Source organism: Leptonotus elevatus, chromosome 11, assembly GCF_054856555.1.
Source record: "Leptonotus elevatus isolate MCC_2025b chromosome 11, RoL_Lele_1.0, whole genome shotgun sequence".
In the NCBI taxonomy this organism is placed as follows: Eukaryota; Metazoa; Chordata; class Actinopteri; order Syngnathiformes; family Syngnathidae; genus Leptonotus; species Leptonotus elevatus.
The window spans coordinates 17,611,424-17,636,790 of NC_141249.1; the positions used below are offsets into that span (position 1 = coordinate 17,611,424).

Below are 25,367 nucleotides of genomic sequence, written 5' to 3' on the forward strand. Positions count from 1 at the left end.
GTTAAAAAAAATGTATATGCGTACATAAAGTAGAAATCTAAAACTTTGAATTGTTAAAAAAAAAAATGAAATAAAAATCTACCAACATCCATCTTATCCGTCATATTCTCAACAGGCCTCACTCGCCCACTCTTTGTAATAAACAGCCCATGTGACACACTCATGGTCAAAAACATGTACCAAAAGATATGGAACTAAAAGCCTTTTATTTAACCGGCGGACTCCATAGCGGACCTTTTTGTGTGTGTGTGTTAATGTAGTGTGTATGATAGTTTGCGCACGTCGACATCGTCTGTGTGTTCGGCTCCTCCGTCGCATTACCGACTGCGGTCGCCATAGCAACAGTTGGCACCCTGCTCATAATTTGCGCAAAAGGAAAAAACATCCTAGTCACACACACACACACACACACATACAGTACATACACACAAACACACGCTCAATAGAGGACAACAAGCTCGCCCTGCTGAGTACTGAAAGGACATTTGTTATTTGTGTGATATCGACAGGCTTGACAACAGAGCAGGCCAATAACAGTTGAGAACGCCGATATTTTAGGACGGTATTATGGTTTTTTTCTATCTTCTTTTTTAAAAGTTGCGTCCTCAGTGGGAATGTTTTGAACAGGGAAGATACTTGGGCAAGGGAGCTTCATTCGGCACAAATGTGTCTCAACAGAATGTGAGACTTGTGAAGGACGTGACGGGCCAGAAAGAACCATAGACTGGCATTTGCGGGAAAAAACTTAAATATGAGGAAAAACTGGCCAAAATTCCATTCCATGAACTGCTCGCCAGTTAGTCACGGAGATTTATATATATATGTAAAAAAAAATAATAATAATAAAAAATTCACCTTTATTTGTGTGACTGCTGAAAGCCATACCATTTAATTCTATTTTATTCACATCACTTTTTTAACGGACTTCTCCTTCCCCATTTTTGTAAGCGATTCTCATCATTACAATGTCAACATATTCAAAACACTCATGTCATGCCTGCTATTATTTTATTTTTTTCCATTTCAAAAATTGCTGGGTTTTTTTCACAATTCCGCATTTTTCACCCAAAAGTTCCCCAATCATTCCCAATGACAACATTAAAAAAAAATTATAATAATATATGTTTATATTTCACATACTATGAGTTGAGAAATCCAAAAAAATATTTGATGTCAACTCAAAACATTTAAGAACATCACTCAAAAATCTTTTTGTGTAAAGTTTATCATGCCACATTTTTCACCATCATATTGCACATTTTCCATTCATTATCATTCCACATCTTTTAAAATCATTTCATATCATTCCACATTTCTCGACACATTGAACTCAATATCGTTCCACATGATTCCATTTTTTTTTTTTATTGAGCATTCTAGCAATCACGCTCTAGGAAAAATATATTCATATATCCATCCATCCATCCATTTTCTGTACCGCTCGTCCTCACAAGGGTCGCGGGGGTTGCTGGAGCCTATCCCAGCTGGCTTCGGGCAGTAGGCGGGGTACACCCTGAACTGGTTGCCAGCCAATCGCAGGGCATATACTGTATAGTATATAGTATATAGTATTATATATTATTATATATATTATATATATATTATATTATAGTATAGTATATAGTATTCATATACTGTACAGTAAATCCATAAAAAAATGTGCATTTTAGGTTTCCCGAAGACTGAAAGTTGTCCGTAGGTTTCAGTGTGCTTCTTTGCCAATACGTGCGCTGCCATTAGCTGGCGACCAACGTAGCCTTCCCTTTCGGCCATCGTAAAATAAACTAGCCTTCAGCTCACTTTCCCGCCTAATGAAGATAAACGATCAGTTATTTGAGTATGAATGGAGAGTTTCCGCTGTAGTTTAAATATATGTGAGTGAGTGAATGAGACTTTCCTTTGTGGAGGTGATGAAAGTAACCCCCCCCCCCCCCCCAAGGTCGACACACGCTCTATTCCGGCATCCCGACCGAGACATGCAAGGGAGCGGCTTCATTAGGAATCATTAAAAAAAAACAAATAAACTAAAGGAAGCGGGGACCATGACTTCAATTGACGAGAGGGAGACACTTTGTTCTTGGCATGAAAAGACGACTGCTGGCTTTTGAGGGGATACCTGATGCTCTTCTAGAAAGCGCCTCTATTGACACACACACATGAACACGCACGCATGAGAATGCCTCTTGTAATGATTGTCATGGCGCACGAGTGGCCCGCGGTGCAGGCCCGTAGGGGGAGCGTATTCAGTGTTGCATGACAGGATGAGGACGTCTATTTTCTTCTTCCTTTTTTTTTGTTCTGTTTGAATCCCGCTGTGACACCTTGTCAGAAGGCGGACGGCACACCAACATTACAGATAATCATGAATGCACACACAAAAAGAAGACACTTTCATATTGTACTTTCACGAAATAAGAAGACAAACTATTGGGCTGCGTTCACACTGCCCCGAAGTGTCTGATTTTGTTCATGCAGTGTGAACGGTACAATTCCGATTTTTTTTTTTCACACCCGACCTGGGCCTCTTTCGTATGTGGATATAAATCGGATATGTATGCGATGCGTCTGCATTGTGAACGCTCATCCGCACACATATATATATATATATATTTTTTTTATTATTATTATTATTTTATTTTTTATTTTTTTTAAGGCCAGCAATTGATGTTTCACTTTCCTAAAAAGAAGACAAAAGATTGATGTTGCCCTTTCCTGTTTTTTTATATTAATGGCACATTTTCCTCAAAACAAGGCACACATTTTATGTTGTACTTTCTAAAACCAAGAGGCACTTTTGAGATTTGTTACCAAAAAGAAGACAAAACTTTTGATGTTGCACTTTCCTAGAAGGAGATTGGTTGAGGTTGGACATTCCGAAAAAGGAGACACTTTTCATGTTGTGCTTTGCTAAAACAAAGACAAACTGTTATTTTATTGCACTTTCTTAAAAAGAAGACACACTTTTGATGTTGTGCTTTCCTAAAACAAAAACAACCTATTGAGGTTTTGATTTCGTAAAAGAAAACAAAATCATTGATTGATGTTGTTCGTCCTTAATAAATAAAGTTAATAGTTTTTGTACTTTCCTAAAAAGAAGACAAAAACTGTTAATGTTGTACTTTGGTAAAATGAAAACACTTTTGATGTACTTTCCTCAAACAAAAACAAACTTTTGAGGTTTTGTTTTTTGAATAAGAGACAAACTACTTGATGTTGTCGCTCCTTAAAACAATCAACGGATGTACTTACCTAAAAGGAAGACAAACTACTGCTCTCAATCGGATCTGCAATGCAGTTTGGCGGTGATTGACATGTGACAGGTGTTTAACAACCTCAGACGCTTGTAGCGTTGAACTCGCATACAAGGCCCAAAGCTGTAATGCCAAACCAAGTTCAATCCTCATCAGATCCAGATTGCACAGATTGATATGAAAAAATCTCCATTCAGACGCTCGTATTTCTGTCAGATCTCATCAGATCAGCTTGATGTTTGTGTTTCTGTAGGTAAACATTACAACACGCCAGATTCAACTCATTACCCACCCCAAAAAATACTCCGACAAACCACTGCCATCTGCGTGCTTTCATTAGTGCTAATCAAAAAGCTGATGTACGCGCACGCAGCAGATTCCGTTTCATGTTGCAGCCTCGCACGAACTGCACAGCACGTCTTGTTTTGGTTTAAACATTGCAAGGCGTGCGACGCGCTCAAAGCAGCAGCGAGATGAGCCGTCTGCCTCTTTGACTCCTCGAGTTGCTCGAGGTGTTTCCTCAAATTCGACGTTGAGAAACAACAATTAGCACCCTCTAAAAATAACCTTGTGCTGTGGCTTCACAACAACGGCAGCGTGGCCAGCCTATCAAAGGCGGAGCCTCTACTTCAAGTCTGCGGCGGTGGCAAATGGCGACAAAATAACATCTAAGTATCGTTAGTCAACATGAGAAGAAGGAACTGTTGCGCAAATGTGCTTACAACTCTCTGCAGAGCCATTTTTTCAAACTCGATTTTGAATCCTTCACTTAGGATTTTTTTTTGTATTAATGACTTACTAAAACAAATTCAACCTTAATTAAAAACATATATATACCTTTTCTAAACACATACTTGAACAGAAAAAGACAAATTGCAAGCATGAAAATCCGTCCGATTATGTGAATATTTGATGGAGCGATCGATAGGATAATCAATGCTAATTTTGTTAGCCCTTCTTTTTCCATTGTGTTAGCATTAAGTTAGCTGACTTCTCTAAGACTAAATTGTGTTCCCAGCTTTGTTTTATGTTTAGTTTGAAAGTGAACTTCAACTAGCAGTGACGACAAAGCACTAATTTTGAAAGAATTCTTCACTTCACTTCTACCAAACTGCTTTCTTTTTGTGAACTCCGCTATCACCATTTTCAAGTCCCGAAATTGACTAAGCATCGGCTGTTATCTGGAAAGCAACAACTCATAAGTCCAGTTGCTCTCACGGTCAAAATACTGCTGTATATTGAGAAAAAAAATAACATGAGCACGAATGATGAATCGTGATGAAGCTTTCCCGAAATTCGTATTCAGGCCACGCCACAAAGCAATGTAGCAATGCCGCATTTGAAGGAGCCTTTTCAGGCCACACTTTGAGTCCTGTTTTGACATCATCAAACGCTTCCAAATGGAACTTTCCAAAAGGACATGGCTCCTGAACCGGGAGCCGTAGCTGTTGCTTCATTTAGCAAATGGACACAGGAGAGTAAAACTTCCACTCGGAAGATGCCATCGTAGCGCCGCACGCAACAGGAAATGACCCCCAGTCTCCTCTCAGGAGGCGACTGTCTCCACAATTTAAAAGTTCTATCTATCTGCTCCTTCAAAAGCGACCTTGGCATCAGATGCGGCTGATCTACAGACGCAATCCGGGGAGCCGTTGCCTCGGGGCACATTTGTGCGCACGCACAGGCAGACTCACGTCTGGACGTCGTGTGGTTCAGGTCAGTGCAGCAGGTGGCAACGTTTGGTAGACAACAGAGATAATGACAATGATAGCAAATACAAGACTAATGCCTTCAAAGTTGTAACTTTTGCAAAGCTTTGAACTTTGGACCTTGGCTTCGAAGATCATCTGAAATCAGTGCGAGACTTGGTTGAAAATTTTACAAAAACGGGCAATGCCCCCCCCAACACCACAGACAATTTGATATGTCTCATAGCAAAGTATAAATGCAATATCAGAGAGAAACGAACAAGGTTTTTTATCCTCACAGTAAAACAAAAGATGATGTGAGGTTAGAATTAACATCGAATGCATTGTAGTATCAATATGATCTTTGATCTGAATGATTGATGTTAACTTGCGTATATTGATTGTGTCAAAAATCCCTCAAAAGTTTGACGATCGAACGGGAAGTTGTAATTTGTCAAAAACTTTGACAACGGCGACCTAAGGCAGCCCAAATCAATGTTGAAAATCGGTAGGGTTACTTCTCTGATGTAGAACAGTCATTGTGATAAAAGTTTGGCCAAAAATAGTGTTAGAGAGTTGACATTTGAGGAATATCAAGCTATAAATCCTGACGGACACAGACACCCATAGATGGATGGATGGATGGATGGATGGATGGGTGGATAGATAGATAGATAGATAACCAGCTAGGTAGCTATATAGCAATCTAGCTAGGTAGCTATATAGCAATCTAGCTAGCAATAGATAGATAGATAGATAGATAGATAGATAACCAGCTAGGTAGCTATATAGCAATCTAGCTAGGTAGCTATATAGCAATCTAGCTAGCAATAGATAGATAGATAGATAGATAGATAGATAGATAGATAGATAGATAACCAGCTAGGTAGTAAGCTAAGTTCCCTATTCATGCTCCTAAATAACTGTATTGGATTTATGCTTTGAAGCAATAGAAAACTGAAACGATTCAATTTCTGATGATTTGGTCTGTCTTGACTGTATTGAAAAAAAATCCGTCTGCTTTAAATGGGATCACCTAAACGCTTTAACGGCACAAACTTGTAGTTGAAAGCATCTTCATAAACACAACAGCCGTCACGCGGCGGTGCTATAAAGAAAAAATGCCGGCGTCAGCAAACGAGCGAGGCAATTTGTTTCCTCGATGAGTCGCACTTTATCATCGCATTTTACACTCTCCGTCGCGCATTTGCATACGCGTCTCGTCAGTCAAGTGCCAGCTTTTATGCGCTAAATCAATCTTGCCGGGTTGGAACCGGCTTTTCCTTTGTGGGGTTTGGAGCGAGCGCTTTGTCTCCGGCGAGGTGAAATAACGCTGGAACGTCGGGGCATCGGAGCAGCGTTAATTGCGAGGCCGTCGAGTGTTTCTCTGGAATCGTCCCAGCTGCGGTTGCATCTGGAGCTTGCGGGGATGCAACACACCAGCTGCCAGAAAAAACACGCGACTGTTGAAAAATAACAAGTGGCGCACATTTCTAGAGACCGGATCACGGCTAATCCCAGGAAGCTCGGTGACGCGCGATTGTTAGCCGGCAGCCGACGACGATCGAGGCCCTGGTCCCTAATGTCTAATAAATGTAACGAGCGAGACCATTAAGCATTATTGAGCTTACACTTTGCTTCCGTTTACGAGCTGGATGATCGTTTTTTTTGCACCGCTGAAGTTAACAAGAATACCCGACCACGTTCCTGCGGCGCGCATTTACAACTATTGCAGAAGCTAGACAGCAATTGACATTAGACATGCTATGTTACTGACATGTAACTTTAGGAAAGTACAGCATCGACAATGTGTGTAATTTTTTGCAAGGCAACTTTATTTATATAGCACTTTTCAGCTTTCTTAAATCACTAAAAGACCGTACATGAAATCGAGGATAGTTTTTAAACTGCATTTACAAACTTACTGTAATGGAGACTCAGCTTCTCTCCTGGCTTCTCAGTACGGCAGTAATGTTAGTCGTTCTTTGCAGAGGATAAATAATATATGCTTGTGAGTATTGTTATATTACATGTCTATCCAGATCGATTAATAAATGAAGTAGGATCATTTCCTGCTACAGACTGTCGATACCACTTTTTTTTTCAGACCGATACCAGTACAAGTATTCCACTCTTGAGTCACCGATACTGCTAAAAGTACCAATACCACTCTTTTGATACAAAAAAAATCCACACACAAAAATACAATGACAGATAATTTTAAAGAAATTCCAGTATAGCATTTTTTCTTAAAATTGAATAAAGTTTATAGCAGTTTTTCTCATTTCTAGTTTGTGATTGTAAAATGGCCACTGGTATTAGCTGTTGTCGCGAGTACCGATACCTTTAAAAAAGACCGGGTATCGGCCAATACTGATACTTGGTATTAGTACTAGCCCATCCCTATTTAAAAGGTTGATTTATAATCCAGTAGGATTATAACACTGCAGCTCTGCTTACCTTTTGGCTTCGACCTGATTTGAAGGTCTTGCTTTGTAAGAATGACATAAACATTGAATGTGGTTCTGACAAGCGGGACTCCTTAAGCAAATAATTGATGGCCGAACCTTGCCGATAAGGTCAAAGGTGAGCCATCACGGAGGGCCTGGTGCGAACCTGTTGCATGATGGGAAAGACGCAATTCCGTGTGTGTGTGTGTGTGACATCGTTGATGGAGAAACCTAGATGAGAGTGATTCAGTGAGCGGACAGGAGGCTACAGTTGCCGGCGGCGATGCCTGGGGCTTTCCTGGAGGGCCTGACTGTACTCTACCTGCCATCGATCACAAGTATGCGTGTGTGTGTGTGTGTGTAAGTACGCGTGTGCGCGCGAGTGAGTGTGTCAAAGGGGCTTCTGTCTGTCATAACGCTCTAATCCTGAGTGACATTTATCCAGGGAGGCCTTGCTCATTCAACCATCCATCCTCCTCTTCTTCATCTACACACTCCCATCTGTGTGTTCTTGTGCGCGCATACGCGCGTGTGTGTATTTGTTGTCGTTCCCCCGTTGAGTAGCCGTCACGACTGGCACATTGGCAGATTCCCTCACTGTTCACTTTGTATATGTCTGCGTGCTACTTTGAGGGTGACGACGTCAGCCGTGTGTGTGTGTGCGTGTCTTTTGGTGAAACCAAAGATTTTCAAGACTTTCATTAGTTCTTTTTTTTTTTACTTGGCAGGGTCACAGCAGTCGCACACATTTAATAATAGTAGATTGGTTTTCCATTTTGGACTCGCATACAGACACACGCATCTTCTTCATCTCCGATTTTGGCTAAATATAGCAGCAGTGATAGATAATGCATTGAGATGGAAGTCACAGGTCTGAAAGTTCTGTTCAACTGAAATTGTGCGTTGCTTGATACTCAATTCACACTTTTAGATGGTAACAGTTCAGATTAGATTTAACGGTAGGGAATCTTAATTCTCATCAGGCAAGATGATCTGTAAAATAACATTTTGGTTAGGCGCTGAAAACATGGTGCGTAGTTTAGAATAAGGTGCCAGAAGTATTCAGTAAATACAAACGTTAGCGCAACTCAATGTTGCCGATAAAATTTAGCAACTTTTATGACCTCTTTATGACTTTTTTTTTTTTTTTCAGTAAAGCAACTACCAAAAAAATCTAGCGACATTTTGTGGTTTCATTAGAAACTTCCCGAGACTTCTCCAAAGCGGGGAATGTGCACCAATTTAACTATATCATACCATATCTTAAGATGAACAGATTTTCTTCTTCTTCTTCTAATTCTTTCTAAAAATCAAATATACAGTACAATAAATTCTCATCAGGAACTATTCAAAACAAATGTAATCGCCAGTCAATCTAGTGGCCAGTGGTTGCTAATGCTAAATGCTATCTTGGTTAACAGTTCAACAGCAGTAAATAAGACAATGAAAGCCTATTAACTACTGGAAGCCGTTTACCTCGCGCCCGTCCCGCATTGTAACATTGGAAGTATGCCGCCAGGAAAGCTCATCTTGCATTGGGTCTGACCAGCAACCGCAACATTAGCCTAGTAGGACTTAATTTCCCATGATTCTTCGACACGGAAACAGCAAATGGTTCTACTTCCGGCATGATGAACACACTCCTCGATTAGCTGTAGCTAGGCTAGGTTAACGTCTGGTCTGGCGGAACATATGGCGTATGCAGCCAGCATGTGGGGCCACTTAGCCACTACGCTAATCAGAAGCTAACGCCGCTAACACTGTGAGCTAGGGCTAATCCGCGATTCCAACATTTTAACTGTAAAGATAACTCAACGAAGTTAGACAACAACAACAAAAAATCGAATCTGCCTTAAACTTTAAAAAGAGCAATGATCAGGTGTCCCAATACTTTTGTCCCTTGTAAGTATATACAGTAAAAACCCCACTCATGGCGCTGAGCCCATGCCTTCACATATCTGCCCAAAAGTTGCCGCCACTTCCACATTTGATGCCCAGCAACACTCACAACAATGCAACGGCTCGGTGACGAAGAGGAGGAGAGGGGACCTCTTCATCGCCTCCACCCGCTGCACGACCTTCTGAGGGTCACGGCGCTAATGCGTCGATGAATTATACGAGCGACGCTGCATTATCATCGCAGCGCGTGGGTGCTCGGTGGCTTTACCTGCTGATTTAGAGCGTATACCCGACCGGAATGGAGATTAAACACATTAAAAGGGTTTCCCCCCCCCTGTCAGTGCAGCGTGAATGTATTACTTAACAGCGCCTCGGGGCAAGGAGGAAACTATTACGCTGAGAGTTACGGCGTTTCCTACATTGAAGCTTGTAAGCGTCTCGCTACATACAGTGCAGAGTGCGTACGGGAGTTTTCAACAACGCCACGTAAGGTTAACGTACAAAAAAACACAACTTGAGGAAAGTTTTACAACTTTATAAAGTTATTGTATTAACTATTAATATAGTTATTGTATATTGTCAGCCATTTTAGCACATTTTAAAGCATCTTACAAGATTCAGAGAATGTGCTCCGTAACAATATTACAAATAAAATCTAGCTTTTTTCCATTCTTTAGTAATCAGCCAGATGCTTTCACCAAAAATAAAAAATAAAAATTTGTATTATATAATTTGGTGAAAACAAGCTTAAAGAAACAGCAAACATTGACACTAATATTGTTTGCTTTTGTGACACCTTAAACAGTAAAACCACAAAAACAATACTGAAAAAGTGCTTTTGATGACCAAATAAAAATGTATGGACTGTAAGGTATCGTGAGTGACGTAAGTGTACTCGATCAGTAACTGTATGTTGTAAGCGAAACCGGACTCACCACCGCCAACTGATGGCCAGGTGACCCTAAACTTTTGACAAATAATTGCATATTAAAAATACCACCAAGGTGAAGCTCCTCCTCCTTCGTCTCTACTGCGTTCAGCGCAGTAGCCAAGATGCGGAACGCAAGGTCAACGCGGCAACGTCACAACCGACACTCACACAGTGCTGACATTCTCACACAATGGAAGAGATAACAAAGAGAGAGAAAAAAATATGTCCACAAAGAGACGAGAACATGACCTTATTGATCGTGTCATTCATGTGATAACACATAACATTACTTTTTTTTTTTTTTTTTTTTACTCAGATCAGTGATGGTCTTTTCTGCTGTGCGAGATTGATTATCCCCAAGGTAAAAGATGATGGAGGACCTTGAACGTCAGGCTTCTAAGTGTGTGCGCGCCTGTGTGTGTGTGTGTGTTTGCAGGGCAGGATCGCAGCGAGGCAACTCTCATCAGGCGCTTTAAGGGCGACGGCGTCCGCTACAAGGCTAAGCTCATCGGCCTGGACGAGGTCACCGCGGCCCGCGGAGACAAACTCTGTCAGGATTCCATGATGAAGCTCAAGGTAAGGATAGTCAGCCTCTAAATAATATAAGATATTATCATCACATTATTCAAATAGTGACCCGGAGTCTGGAGTGATATGGCAGAAAGAAAGTGTGTAAAAAACAGGCCTTTATTTGAGAGTAGGCCTTTATTTTTTTTACAGCGTCTTTACTAAATACATGAAAGATAGAAAAAAGTGGTTACGTGACTTTCACACCATCGTATGAATGTGAAAGGAGCTGTAACACAATTTTTTTGAAGACAGGCCTTTATTTTTTGACTGTTTTTTTTAGTTACTCACATAGGAGATCCAACACAAGAATTTATTAGAGGGTAGGACTTCATTTTCTCCAAGGGTATTCATTTACTCACCTGCCAAGTCAGGCTGTTACATTCGTCTTGTGTGATGGTGAGAATGGGAACAGATGTGCTGCAAAACAGGCGTTTATTAGAGGGGGAGGCCTTTATATTTCAGGGCCTCTGCTTAGTCAACTGCAGAGTCAGGCTGCCATGTTGCATTTGTGGCTAGGAATGTAAAAAGGAGCCTGTAACATGGGCAATTATTAGAAAGGAGGTTTTTATTTGCACAGGGTCTTTATTTACTCAACTGCAAAGGGTTTCGGCTGTGACATGGTGGACATGAAAGAAATTACATGGGGATTTATTAATGGGGAGGCTTTTTTTTGTGCCATTTTTCACAAGGTCTTTAATCAATCCGACTGCTGCTTTGCTGTTTGGCATGGTAGAAATGTAAAACGGAGCCTTGACGTGTATTTATTTTGAGGGCAGGTGTTTGGTTTTTTTTGTTTGGTTTTTACAAGGTCTTTACTTAACTGCAATGCTGCTGTTATGTTTTGCTGGTAGTTTAGTTTTTTAGTCTCTACCTCGGAGCAAGTTTTTCAGAAAAGAAGAACATCAAGAGGCGAGGTTAGCGATATGGATGAGAGAGGGGCACGCGGGGTGAAAGTCTCATTTGCAAAGACGGGAACAATTACAGGCAGAGGAAGACAGATGGGCTAGTTAGCAGGAAAAGGGAAGCCGCGCCGGAGAATAATTCGGATGAGAGGTGAGTGAGGAAGATGAGGGAGGATGAAGATAGATGAGGAAACAGGAGCAGGGTTTAAAGGAGGAGACTTTTTTTTTTTTTTTTTTTTTACATTTTAAAACAGACAAACTTCCTCACATGATAAAAACTTTGTCTGTACATGGACCATCCCTTGTCCCGCTGGGCCATTGACGTGTATATATTCTGTTACCATGACAACCAGGGGTGGAGCATAAACTTTTCAACTTCTCACCAGCAAGTGTATGTAATAGTAGGCTGTATCTTGCCAGCGAGTGTGTGCGTGTTACAACGGGCTGGATCTCACCAGTGAGTGTTTAACTGTGGGCTGGATCCCAACATCAAGTGGACTAAACAGGCTGTCTCTCATCATCTCGCCAGCAAGTGTATGCGTCAACAGCGGGCTGGATCTTGCCAGCATGTTTAAATGTCTGTTGGATCTATCTGCCGAGTGTACTGCGTGACGCAGCAAGCTGGCTCATGTCATCTCGCCAGCAAGTGTATGTGTAAAAGTGGGCTGAATCTCACCGGCAAGTGTGTGCATTCCAGCCAGTGTTTATCTGTCTCCTGTTTGACGTCACTGAGCAGTAATGCTTTCAACATCTTGCCAAGTCAAGGATTTGTACTATATAACAGCGGGCTGGATCTTGCCAGCAAGTGTAACTGTGGGCTGTATCTCGCCAGCGAGTGTATGCCTAACAGTGGGTGAGATTTCAGCGGCCAGTGTGGGCGTCCGTTTCTTTTGGCAGGTTAGCTCTCAACATATCGCTTACAAGTTTTGGTGTAGCAACAGGCTGGCTCTCGCCAGTGAGTGTGTGCATTCCCGATTCGCATTTGGCCATCCTCTTCCACATATTTGGAGAACTAAACACTGTAAAAGCATTTTAAGTCATTTCACCGCAAGATCTTCATGAGTTGGAAGCTGGAAGAGCCCGATGCATTATTTTCCCTACAGGTGGTATTTGAATTGGGAGAAAAAGCTTGAGGTGGCAACGGGTCGAGGAAAGACGAGACAGCTCATTGATCAAACGCCTTCCCTCCTCCTCATTTACGGCTACAGCAAATCCATCAAGAGCTTTTCTCTGATCTCCTTCACCTTCTCTTTCATGCGAGCTGCTCCTCCGTCCTCCAATTCACGCAAATGCAACCCAGACAAACGTCTCATCCTCATAAGTGCAGTTGTGGCGTTTATTAATCACCAATGTGTCATTTTGGGCCATTGCCGCGGGTTACGCTTTCACCAGGCGTTGCAAATGAACTCCGGCTCGCACCTGTCTCATCTTATTTCGTTACTGGCTGTTGATTCTGCAATGCCTCCTTCGAGTCGGACAACTTTTGTTTGTCAACTTTTACTTTACAAGACATCTGCGTACCGAACATCTGGTACACACTGGTACAAAAATGCCGGATTCTGGTCTGCTGACTAATTTCACATGGCAGTTGCTCTTATTTTGTTGCTTAATTGCTTAAATTATCCCGTTTGTTTTCTTGATCGTTATTCCGTCGGGCGATAGGATCACCCCTTAATTGATGCGAAATGCATGTCAAGCAATATTGCTCTTTTGTTTAAATACATTTTGTTGTTTGTGTCAATGTTTTGCCCTCAGGGTATTGCTGCAGCGGCGCGGTCCAAAGGGGAACACAAGCAGAAAGTGTTCCTGACCGTTTCCTTTGGAGGGATCAAGATCTTTGATGAGAAGTCAGGGGTAAGCAAACTGCTCCTTCTATCTGAGTGTGTGTGTGTGTGTGTGTGTGTGTGTGTGCTAATGGGCAGGCCATCATGCAGCATTGTGTGTTTGCGCCGTTAATGAGGCATCTTTGGGCGAACGAGTGGGGGCCCCCGGGGGAAATCAGGAGGCCCTAATTGAAACCCTGAGAACAAGGCCCACAGTAGATGAGAGAACATGGCCGTCCTATTGTCTGCCTCCATGTAAACGACACAACTTTTGTTTGTTTTGTCCTCTGTCTGCGGTTTTTTTTTTTTTTTTTACTCAGTCAAGATATCCCCTCAACAGCCAGTTGGGGTTTTGCCCGATACTGCTGTACTGACATTGACATTAAAATCAATTTTAAAACAGCCTCTTAGCATGTCATCGTTAGCATTGTGGCAAATTTTCATGTTCAAAGTTATGCTCTTACTTTAGAGAAATCTAGAGTCTACATCGATTTCAAATACAACGCACAAGGTTCCAGGACGGTTCAGGATGAATCAAAAATAACCTTTATGTGAACCTAATTTGACCTTTTCGATATGAAAAAACATTTTGCCCGATGCCGATGCAGAGTTTTGGCAGAAAAAAAAAATCGGCCGATTAATATGAAAGAATATGAAAAATGCAGTATATAATGTATTATTTTCGCTATTCGCGCACTGGCCTGGTTGCTATTCATCGCGATAAGCAGATACCAACTGTAAATATGTTGTTTTAAAAAATTATTTTGGTTCTCAGAATTCAATCCACGGCACAATGCAATGAACTTATAAGCATTGATAAACTCTACTAATCACAATCTTCTACTGTCCAGGTTTGCTTGGTGCGCAATTTTACAACATGATATGCAGCATTAGCACGTGCTGCTGCGTGTGTCCCGTAAATACGCGCAACGTGAGCCGCCTCGCTTTATCCGAATGACCGTGAATGGGGGGCAAGCAGCAATATGAAGCCGACTGCCCTTCTTTGCACCCACCTTTATTAGCCAAGGCGCTAATCCTGGAGATTTACACCTCGATGGCGTGGCGCGTATCCAACCGTAACTCAGAAGCGCGGCGCCGCTGACCGGTGGCCTCCCGCGTGGCGGCCGTATTTCACCCAGCCGAGCTCATCCCGCCGGCAGTGCCGTTCGTCATGCTTCTTTTTATGTGCGTCGTCGGTCTTTGTCTCAGCCCCAAGAGATGCGGGGACGATGAAATAAAGACACAAGACGGACCAAGTTGGTGGGACGGGTGGGGAATAGGCAAGCATATGTCAAAGAAAAGCTCCCCATAGGGAGACTTTGTCCTCTGTCTCCACACATTAATATTAACTATCGTGATACGCCGTCCTCACTATCAGTCCTAATGGATAGCCGGAGAGAGAGAGAGACAGCCGGAATGACTCTGCTGAGGTTCAGGGTTCTTGACAGTCTCATTCCAGGCCCGCGCATCACTCAGCCGGATGGGCGGATGGATGCGCCTGCTCGGCCGACAGGATGGATGGCCGCTCTCTCCCGAAGGAGGGAAGGTCGTCCGGAGCGGAGCGAGGCTGGCGCTTGAGATGGAGGGGAAGAAGAGAGGAGACATTAATCTTAACAGAGGGCATGTTCCTCTCTCTGCAGCTCACTTTCAGACACGTGCGCGCTTATTGGAAACACACACGTGCGCAGGAATGTTACTGTTGCCTTGTGACAGTTGGACCCGCGAGGTCAGGGGCGGGTACATTTTTGTGCCCTCAGACCAGATGGACCAAGTCCTTTCTGGATGAGGTAAAGAGAAAAGTGGATGTAAAAATACTGTGACATTTTTTTTTTTTTGCTGGTTCAATTTAACCATGACCTTTTTTATATTACATTGCTGGTGACCCACGAATAGCGAAAATCCACATTATACATTTTGTAAATGAATTTATTAAAAAAAAAATAATAATTCTTAGCAGGGGGAAGCGGACATTGGTTTCCTAATAATAAATATAATTAATTAATTAATTATTATTATTTTTTTTTTAAATGAAAGAAAATATGTTTTAATAACTTCTACTTCTACTATCTGCAAATTGGTGAATCTAAGAATCCTGAACCATTAGTATGTATATTGTATATCAAATAAATGTTCCCCATTAAAATGAACTGAAATGCCATTAATCCAATCAAGACCCCAATAATAAAAAAAACACACACACCAGTTTTTATTATATTTGTAATAAATCCGTACTGTGCGCTTACCATATAGGAACATCGTTTGGGGCTATTTTTTCACCTCTCACTTCCTTTTGCTTTTCTTTCTTCATCTGAGAAATCGGGACACCGTTTCGGCGACCCATCAGGCTTCCTGTTCTGTCTCCCTCGTCATTATTTTAACTATTAAGTGAATTTCCTTGCATGCAATGGCAATAAAGTCGAATCCATTCTAACAACTGCACAGCATTGTGTAAAAACATAATAACAAAAGAAATGAGAGTGTCAGAAGTCAGTTTGGCTCAACTTGCCAGGTTCATCTGCATTTGTGTTGTGGCATACAGCAGCTCCTTGCGAGTGTTCTCATTTTGTATTTACTGTCTGTCGCATCCAGGAAATATATATATACACATACTTCACCTTGACCTGTTTGTTCTGGCTGGCACGTCTACGCTGCACTAATTTGTCATCAGGGGCTTTGTTATCATTTTGGAGGGATACAGAAACACGGCGCGTTCACCAGAAGGAAAAACAAGACATCGCTCTCTATTGACTTTGTGTTTGTGCAAACGTTCTTCATTGTCACTGACAGCCTGTCAGGGTAAAAAAAGTTCAATACGCTTGATAAACTCAAATGACCCGACAAAACATGTATATTCAAGCTCATCACACCATGCAAGCGTGAATAAAAACACAAAAATCGATGAATCATGAATGATTTTAAAGCCTGGCCGCATAGGTCAATATTTGTGTTATATTATATAGTATTCCATTTTTCTTTGCAAAAAATATGAGCAACATTGTTGTCAGGGTTGTAGCAAAGGCCGTATTGATCTTGCCCATCAGGCACATTAAGCATTTGTAAAGGCTTTTGTTGTTGAAATGCATTTTTCAAGGTTTAACATAACATTTTAAAACAAATGATTCTCTGACAACAAATTGCAACAAAAAAAATGCATGAAATGTATAGAATTCTTTAATTTGTTTTCCTGCTGCTACTATGAACGGATTTGTTATTTTTTGTTTCTTTATTGCGCAATATGATCTCATTAACTAATTTCTGCCCTTTTTTGTTGACTTTGTATTTACATTCCAATGTCCCAGGAAGATTCCAGTTATGCCTTGTCAAGGAAAAGTTCATATTCCCTCAGAGTAAAGATTTTCTTTGTTTGCATGAGGTTGCTTGCCACTCGTGCACTTTATCAATCAATCTCGGTCCAGAGGTGATTGTCGCGTTTTTGGCTTTCGGGACGTGAAATCAATTTGAATTTGAAGAGGCTGCTGCCCCCCTTCAAGCTCTTCTGTGCACTCTGTCACCTACACACACACACACAAACACACACACACACACACACACACACACGTTCCTCGAGATAATTCAATAACCACTTTGTGTTGTGTGTGTGTGTGGAGCCTTGACTGCCATTTTCAGGTCAATCGGGGGGAACGGTGATAATCATTAGTCTAATTATTAATTATGAATGACTCATTAAGGATGACATCTTTGTCGCAGGTGTGTGTGTGCGTTCCCAGCATGTAACTGGCAGAGAAAACAACGGAGTGCGTATTTTAGTCCGACTTCTCAAACGTGTTTAGCGTTTTCGACGTATGGGCGCAGATGAAGCGATCAAGTCGACAGCTTGCCGAGCTGTGATTGTCGCTGATACTTCCCTCCACTAGTCAACCCGCCTAAAAAAAAAACAATAACCCGGCCATCTGCCATGGGCAGTGCCAGCTCGGCGGCCCCTACGCAGGCAACAGTGAAGAGGCCACAGTTTAACATGAGGCCCCGATGACTGAGGGTGTTTGTTGCTACATTAATACATGGCAGCGTTTCTGTACGTCTGGACACATAATATGCACAGGAATTTGGGAAACATGAAATTCAAGATGGCGGAGCTTAAAGCGTCAGTAAAGTACCGTATGCGTTCCTTTTCAGGTCACAATTTGAGACCAGTCTTAACTAATTTGCTCCCATTTTAAATATCACCATGGTCCCAAGCACGTATTTATACATTTGTATGTTGTTGTTTTTTTTATGCTAGAGCATACAGAAGGCTTTGATGCAGCATCTGACCTGAAGAGGTCGCTTCAAGCTTATTAAAACAATGGCCAGCTGGTGGCAGCAGAGTATAAGAGATCAACCAGGGCCATGTTGCAAAAAGCTCCTTTCCCCAGTGTTTTGAACAGGTTTGCGAATAATGAGGAAACTTAGCTATATTCTAATGCCAGATGCTGCAAAAACGGAAACAGAAATGTCCTTTTTTTTCCCTGATGAAAGAATCGACTCAAATCTTTCTTTTGGTGGGTTCCATGTTTTTTATAGCAATAGAACATAATATTCAATATGCAAAATCTGTCAAAATCCAGTAAAACAGCCAGGAGCAAAGGGGGTTGCTTTAGTGAAAATAGCTGGGAGTGAATGAGTTAAAATGTATGATTTACTCAAAACTCCTGTTGATTTTAAATTGTGTTTGAATGCAAAATGGCCTGAGGTTAGTAAATGTCAAAGGTCAAATTACTACTTGCTCGTTTCAGGCCTTAGTGTGAAAAAATGTCCAAGATTTGTTAAGTTTCAAAAGTTTTCAAAAATGTCGAGATGACTAACCTTCTCCATAATCCTGCATACTCCTATTGATGTTAAATAATTTTTCACCAAAGCACAATTTCAAGGCACATTTTTCAACCAGTCTTCATCAAGCTTATTACCATAATAAAACTAACAAAAAAACTACAATTAAAATTGAGGGGGAAGAAAAACATTTAAAAATATATATATATATATTTAAAAAATAAAATTAAAATTAAAATGCTTTTAAAAAATGACACCTAACTGAAACTATAATGTGAAAATGTCCTATAGTGAAAACGTCCTTCGTTTTCATCTTTGTCACTTGAAATAATGGATGAGATTTCGGGGTTCATTTTAAAGAAAAAGTATTTATTTTGATATTGCCCTCGACAAAGCCTCTATAATAAGATTTTTTTTTAAAACTAAATCTAGTACTAAAACAATCAAAAATAAAAATAATACGAAACATTTTCAAGAAAATAAAAGTAAACATACCTGCTCTAAAAAGTAAGTCCAACAAAAATAAAACTAATCCAAAACTATTGAGATTTATTCTGCTTCATATCAGTGCAAGGACCCTAATTTCTCAAAACACTTTCATATCATTTCAAACTTCTTGTTACAGTTGCTGATAATAAATGGCTGACCGGTTTGATTTTGACAAATTCACCTGAAACAATACTCACAGGCACATTATCTTTATCCTCTGCAAAGACTGACAAATATTACTGCGGCTTACTGAGGAGCTGTGTACAGTATACGGAATCCATATGTCTGCAGTATTGGTTTACTGCTTGAAAGATTATCCCCTTGAGGTGCATCTCATTTTCTCAAGGCGCACTCACTAGAAGGATCAGTACAGTATCCATTGAATTGAAGCAACAAGAAATGTGGTATCAACTGTTTTATTTCTTCACAGAACAAATTAAATTTGTACGGCAAGGCACCATTGTAATATTTAATTTTTTTGTAATTTAATTTATTTGTCAATCTTTGTTTTTTAATCAATCCTGCAGTATGGTACAGTAAGTCCAATAAAGCCACGAAGAACTCATGAAAACATTCATGTGGGTTTCTCTTCAGGTCCTGCAACACCACCACGCCGTCCACGAGATCTCCTACATCGCCAAGGACATCACGGACCACAGAGCGTTCGGCTACGTCTGCGGCAAGGAAGGCAACCACCGCTTTGTGGCCATCAAAACGGCGCAGTCGGTCAGTATCGGGACATTTTCATGCCGTTCAACAAGCTTCATGTATAATGCATGGGTCTCTTTCCTCAGCGCCGCCGACCTCTTGACATTTAGACGAGGACCTTTGCCACGGCAGCTCGCGTCCCGTTGTGCTGTTTATCAAGCCGCCGTTTACTTTGCCGAGCTCCGTGTTCAATACCTCGGCCCTCTTTCGGACCTCTTGTTGTGCCCCGGCGCGCCGTTTGCATCCGGCCGGCTCTTTCTGTCGCCGTATCGATTCCCCCATGCTGAGTCGATGGGAGTTTGAGTGTGTGTCACCGACTCTAATGGCACATCCATCCTCCCGGGCGCTGCTCTTTGACTCGCGGCGACACAAACGGCGCAGTCACACATGCACACCTTATTGCGACATAGATCAGAGATCACAAAATTGGTTGTCACCAAAGGCGACCCCGTGGAAGCGCCATCGGTCAGCCTTAGCTGGCATTTACCTGACGTCTGCCTGAGTAAACGTCGCTATTATAAGCTTACTTTTATTCCAAGGTTGTGGCCAGCCGCCGCTTGACCTGCACGTGTAATTTACAACTAAAAAGCTTTCGAAATGGCTATTTTGTCTGAGTACATTTTGTAGTGTGACACTGAATGTTAATTAGCCTCAGCAGACTAACACGACATGGTTTATTTGAATTGGGAATTCCACTCCAGTCCACTAGAGGAGCTAATGAGTACCTGCACTTGTTGAGTTGACATGACAACAAAATGTATGATTATGATCCTGCTAAAGGAGTCCCTGAATTAGGAGGTAACTTGTGCTTGTACTTTTCCCGAAAAATGTGTCGTAAGCCAACAAATTCAAATTCCGATTTGATCTCAACAGTGTTCAAAATGCTTTTATAAAGCCACCTTCATCACTACTTTGAAGATGTAGCTATATATTGAACCATAGTATACACAGGAGCGTTTTCGTACCGTGGCCAAAGGTAGAATCCAGGGTGTCTTTCTTGCTTTGGCCCAGTATAAATGCATCAGTATTTTGTCGTACCAGCTGGCTAAAGTCATATCCAGTCCGGCCGGCGCCCGGGAGTGGGAATTGGCTGCTTCAAACTAAAATGGCCGCCTTTCTGTTTCATTTTGATCATGGGTCCTTGAGACATTTTTGAGTATCCGGTTAAGATAGACGTGTCCATCCTTATTTGTGTCCATCAGTGAAAACGGTGTCGGTGGATTGATTTTTCTTGACTTTCTAGGGAGTAAGAATTGGCTGAGTCATACCAAAATGGCTGACTCTGTGTTTAATATCTGACATTTATCCAACTGACTTTTTTTGCACACAATAAAAGGGCCAATTTTTTCTTACTTTCTCAGAATAAGTTAAAATTGGCGGATTTGAACCAAAATGGCCCCTTGAGATATTTCATGCTAGATATGTTCACTCAGGCTGTCACAATACTTTTAGAATTGATTATGGTAGATGGTACTTCATTTATATAGCACTTTTCTACCTCACAAGGCCCTCAAAACATTCGACAACTCATTCACTTCAGCAACTGGGGGGGGGGGGGGGGACAGTATCTTGCTCATGGAATCAAACCCACAACCTCTGGGTTGTGAGACGACCACTCTACCAAAGAGCCACGCGCCCCCCCCCCCCCCCCCCCCCCATCGAGTATTCCATTGAATATTTAGATAAGATGGTTTATAAAGATTTGGGCCAGGTTATGGCCTCTCGACAAGGTGATTCATTCATCCTGAGAAGACTATTATTTATTTGTCCTTTTGCTAGATCTTCCTGGTTCACAGAGCACTGATGTTGCCATTTTGAATTTTGATTGGAAGCTTCTTTAAAAATCAGTCAGCGGGGACTGCGAGATGGAGGCGAGCGGAGACGTGTACTTTCAAAGGCGAGGCGAATGTGACAGCGTGACAATATGTTTCGGTGTCGGCGGCCCAGCATGAGCAGACGTTCACACCCCCCTCGGGCCGGTGCCTGTCGAGAGCGGCGCGAGGCGGAGAAACTGTCTCATGGAACGGCGGCGCTAGAATAAAGCTGCGCTTTGTGCGCGGCGGCGTTCCGTCTGTGAACTCCAAGTGCACTACGCAAAAAGCTCGCGGTCAATAATTGATTAGGGCTGAAACTCTTGTCATACTCGAAGGCTTGTTCCGCTTGTTTCGGTGACAGTCGATGTACTGTAAGTGTCGAAGCTCAGTAGGAGTCGTAGAGGGGAGTTAAGTTGATTTTTTTTTTTCTGGACTTGTACTCCAAACTTCCTATTCCTTACTTTGTCAAAATGGGCTTGTTATTTTTACAACTTAATACATGAAGACATGACATTAAAATGACGTAAATAGACAAATTTGACTTAAAACCATTTATAAGTATTCTGTGGTGTGTGTGTTTTTTTTTTGCTGTGTTGCAAGTTTTTAATCTTAGATCACGCAGTCAGGATGCTGACTCCCATCACTCAACTCAACACTTCTTTTATTTATTTATTATACTATTAATGGAGCTACGACGACATACTAGGGTCACACATATATATATATATATTTTTTTTTTTGAGGGGGGGGTATTCCGAGAAAAAATGTTTTGCTACTTAATAGTGGCAAATTTGCGGGAGAAAAAAATACTAAATTTTCAACTTTATAAAGTGGCAAGTTTGCCACTTAATAAAGTAAAAAAATTGCCATTTTATAAAGTTGAAAATGTAAGAGTTTATAAAGTCACAAATTTGCCACCTTATAAATTTGATTAGTTATTTTTTTCTCTCTGAATATTTTTTTATATATACGTTGTCATATGGAGCACTTTAAAACAACCACCGCCATTTTGTTAAGATTGAACCCAGGCGCAGCAGATATACAATGAAAAGAGCAGAGGCCCCATAATTGAACCCTGTGGAACACCATACGTTCCGTTATGCATGTGAATTAATATTTGTCTGATCACTTTTTCTTTTCTTTTTTGCCATGGGGTTCGGCCGGACACAGGTTAAGAACCACTGTTACCAGAATATTTTTGTTTTCATGTATTTATTTCAATAGTACAAAGTGTGAGTATTTTTGCCACCTCTGGTGACAGTGGATGTTAGCGCTGCCAGGAGGCGGCTGCAAGTCAGACAAACGTCGTCCGTCTGCTGCCGTAAGTGTCGGCGAGACAGCGGCACAGGGAAGAAAGTGATGGAGCTGGTAGCGCCGCCAGTGCGTCTTTGTTTGCCGGCGCGCCGCTCGCTGGCAGGAGTTCTTTGTGGGAATAATTCAGTCTGACAGACAAGTGGCTTTGTCTGACAGGGAGAAAGTAGCGAAGTAGTGCAAAGTCACAATCAGACACAGCGACGAAAGTTGTTGCCTCTAACAAGATGCTCAATTTGTGGATTGTGGCGCCGCAGTTAACTGCGTGCGTGTGTGTGTGTAAATATGTGCATGCGTGTTTATTTGAGATGAACTTCTCGCCCCCCCCCCCCCCCCCCCACCCCCTCCGCCAGGCCGAACCGGTGATCCTGGACCTGCGGGATTTGTTCCAGCTCATCTACGAGATAAAGCAGCGCGAGGAGATGGAGAAGAAGGCCCAGAAGGACAAACAGTGTGAGCAGGCCGTCTACCAGGTACATCCGCAAAATTGTGTGCTCGACACCAGTTTTCAACCGGCCTCTCACTCCTTTATCGTGACGTGAAACGCTCACCCAAATCTGAGCATTTATTTGTCCATTTTTGCTATTTAAAGTCAACATACATGGCGGTTATTTCCCTTGTCGTCGGATGAGATGTTGAAAATCTGTCTGCTTGTACTCCACTTCAGCCTCAAAACAAAGTGAAAGCAAAAAGGATTATTTAAGATCTCAGCAGCGCCGCCGTCTGCCTTTTGTGCTTTCTATCCCCTCTTTCTGATTTTTGCCAAATTACCGAATGATGGGAAGCCACAGACGCTTTCTTTCTTTCTCTTTTTATTTCTTAATTTTTTTTTCTCCCTTTCCGCCTACTCTCTCTGCTCCTCCGCCTTTAACCCTTTATGCTTCTTTCCCTTTTCCCTTTGGCTCGCTCGTCCGCAGACGATACTGGAGGAAGATCTGGAGGACCCGGTCTACCAGGTAACCTCGCCAGCCTTGCTTCACTCCCCCGCTTCGCCACCTTTTGGCTTGCTCCTCTCCGTGTGCGTGTGTGTGCACTGTGTGGGGAGACAGCCCCTCGCTCGCTACTAATGGAACCTTAGCCGGGTTCAAATGTCCACATAACGTGCATGCTTGTGAGGTGCATGATAATCTGATTTCCCAAAAATGCTGTTTGACTTTTCTCTCGACTTCTTCCACTTCTTTTTTTTTTTTTTTTTTTTTTTCTCCTCCCCTCCATGTTTCTTCTCTGTGCTTCCGGCGCTGTAGTACATTGTGTTTGAGGCCGGACATGACCCCATCCGCGACCAATCAGACGAGAGCATTTATCAGGTATACTCGCAAGAAATCATCATCATCATCTCGCATTACCAAACGATTTTTTTTTTTTTGCGGAAAAACATGCTGCGTCAAGAAACAAGCGGATTAAAACAAGGAGAGCAATCAGTGTGGATATTTGGAGAGGCAACTGGCAGTGATTGAGCGTCCCATTCACTGACTGCACCTGTGCATTTTGGCGTGACACTCTCCACGCTTTGCTTTCTTGCCACAGGTGCATATCGCTGGTGTCAGGCCAAAATCTCTCTTGGTAAATGTTTGGGGAAATTTACTTGCTCTTTTTTTGATGAAGCAAATTTTTTGGGTTTCCTGAAAAGTGAGGATTTTGAAGGTAAGAGATTCCGCCTGATACCAGAGATACGAAATCTTAAATATGGTTTAGTGTTACATATTTTAAAACACTATACTAGTACCAGGCCTTATTTCAAGGTATTCGCGAAGGTAACCGATACGAATATCACCCGCCCTTTTGTGTCCTTTTTATGATTGTAAACTAGAAAATTGTCATTAATTTCATGCAATTTAGAGGAAATATACTATATTGCAAGATATAGGTCTTTCTTTAAAATGATCTGTCATTGTTTTTTGACGAAATTGTGTGCATCAATAGTACTATTGGTATCGGTACTTGGTATCGGTATCAGCGATTATTCGCGCATTGAGTACTTGTACTGGTATCAGTCTGACAAATTGGTATCGAGCATCCCTAATATAGATGTATATGTACCGTATGGCTCGGTGGCAGCTTGCCGCTATTTTGTGGCATCTTGGTGCCAAGAAACTATGTTGAAAAGAGATGAGGAGTTTCATTTAGACAAAAGTAGTGCACTTCCATCACATTGTGGCATCTCTTGGCAATTATTAGTGGGTGTGTCAATTATGGATTTTCGCTATTTGCAGAAGGCTCCGCCCCTCTAACCTTGTAATGTTTAAATTAACGTTAAAAGACTATCACTCTTATAACTCATTCATTGCCAGAGACGTATTTATTTGTCTTTTCAGAGTCCAAACATTCAATTCCAGTATACTTATTTAGCTTACGTATAAAAAAAAAAAAAAGGGGGTTAGGGCAAAGGGGAGTCTAAAAATGGCTGGCACTGAATGTGTTTTTAATGGCAGATCGACGTCCCCCCGCCGGGGAGGCGTGGGCAGACCTCCGAGGGGCGGGTAAAGGTGGAGGGTGGAGGAGCGGATACGGAGGTTATTCCTGGCCGGTGCGGAAGGCGGGACTCACCCCCCATCCACCGCCCGACACCCCTCCTCATCCTCTTCTCCCGGGGAGATGAAAGAAAAGAAAGATTAATCACCAGACTCTCGTTTGATCTTTAAATAAAATGGATTGAAAATAAGAGCGCGAGTGAGAGCGCTGGCGTGTGCACAACGCAAACGTGAGGCCGCCCGCAGCCACAGAGGAGCTGATGTATGAATAAAGATGGCTGCTTCTGGAAATA

The 25,367-nt window shown here is 42.0% G+C and overlaps 1 protein-coding gene across 7 annotated transcripts in view; it reads left to right on the forward strand.

Annotated features, from left to right (window-relative positions):
• Positions 1 to 25,367, forward strand: part of dab1a (DAB adaptor protein 1a) — a 201,436-nt gene that overhangs the window by 149,984 nt on the left and 26,085 nt on the right. For 4 of the 7 annotated variants that reach the window (XM_086088612.1, XM_086088611.1, XM_086088614.1 and 1 more), the window contains 4 exons: positions 10,656 to 10,795; positions 13,447 to 13,545; positions 19,365 to 19,496; positions 22,957 to 23,076. In XM_086088612.1, the coding sequence (XP_085944738.1) occupies positions 10,656 to 10,795; positions 13,447 to 13,545; positions 19,365 to 19,496; positions 22,957 to 23,076 (491 nt within the window). Of the gene's footprint in view, positions 1 to 10,655; positions 10,796 to 13,446; positions 13,546 to 19,364; positions 19,497 to 22,956; positions 23,077 to 23,520; positions 23,560 to 23,847; positions 23,911 to 25,367 lie in introns of all 7 variants that reach the window. The other 3 variants (XM_086088618.1, XM_086088613.1, XM_086088615.1) reach the window with 2 other exon arrangements.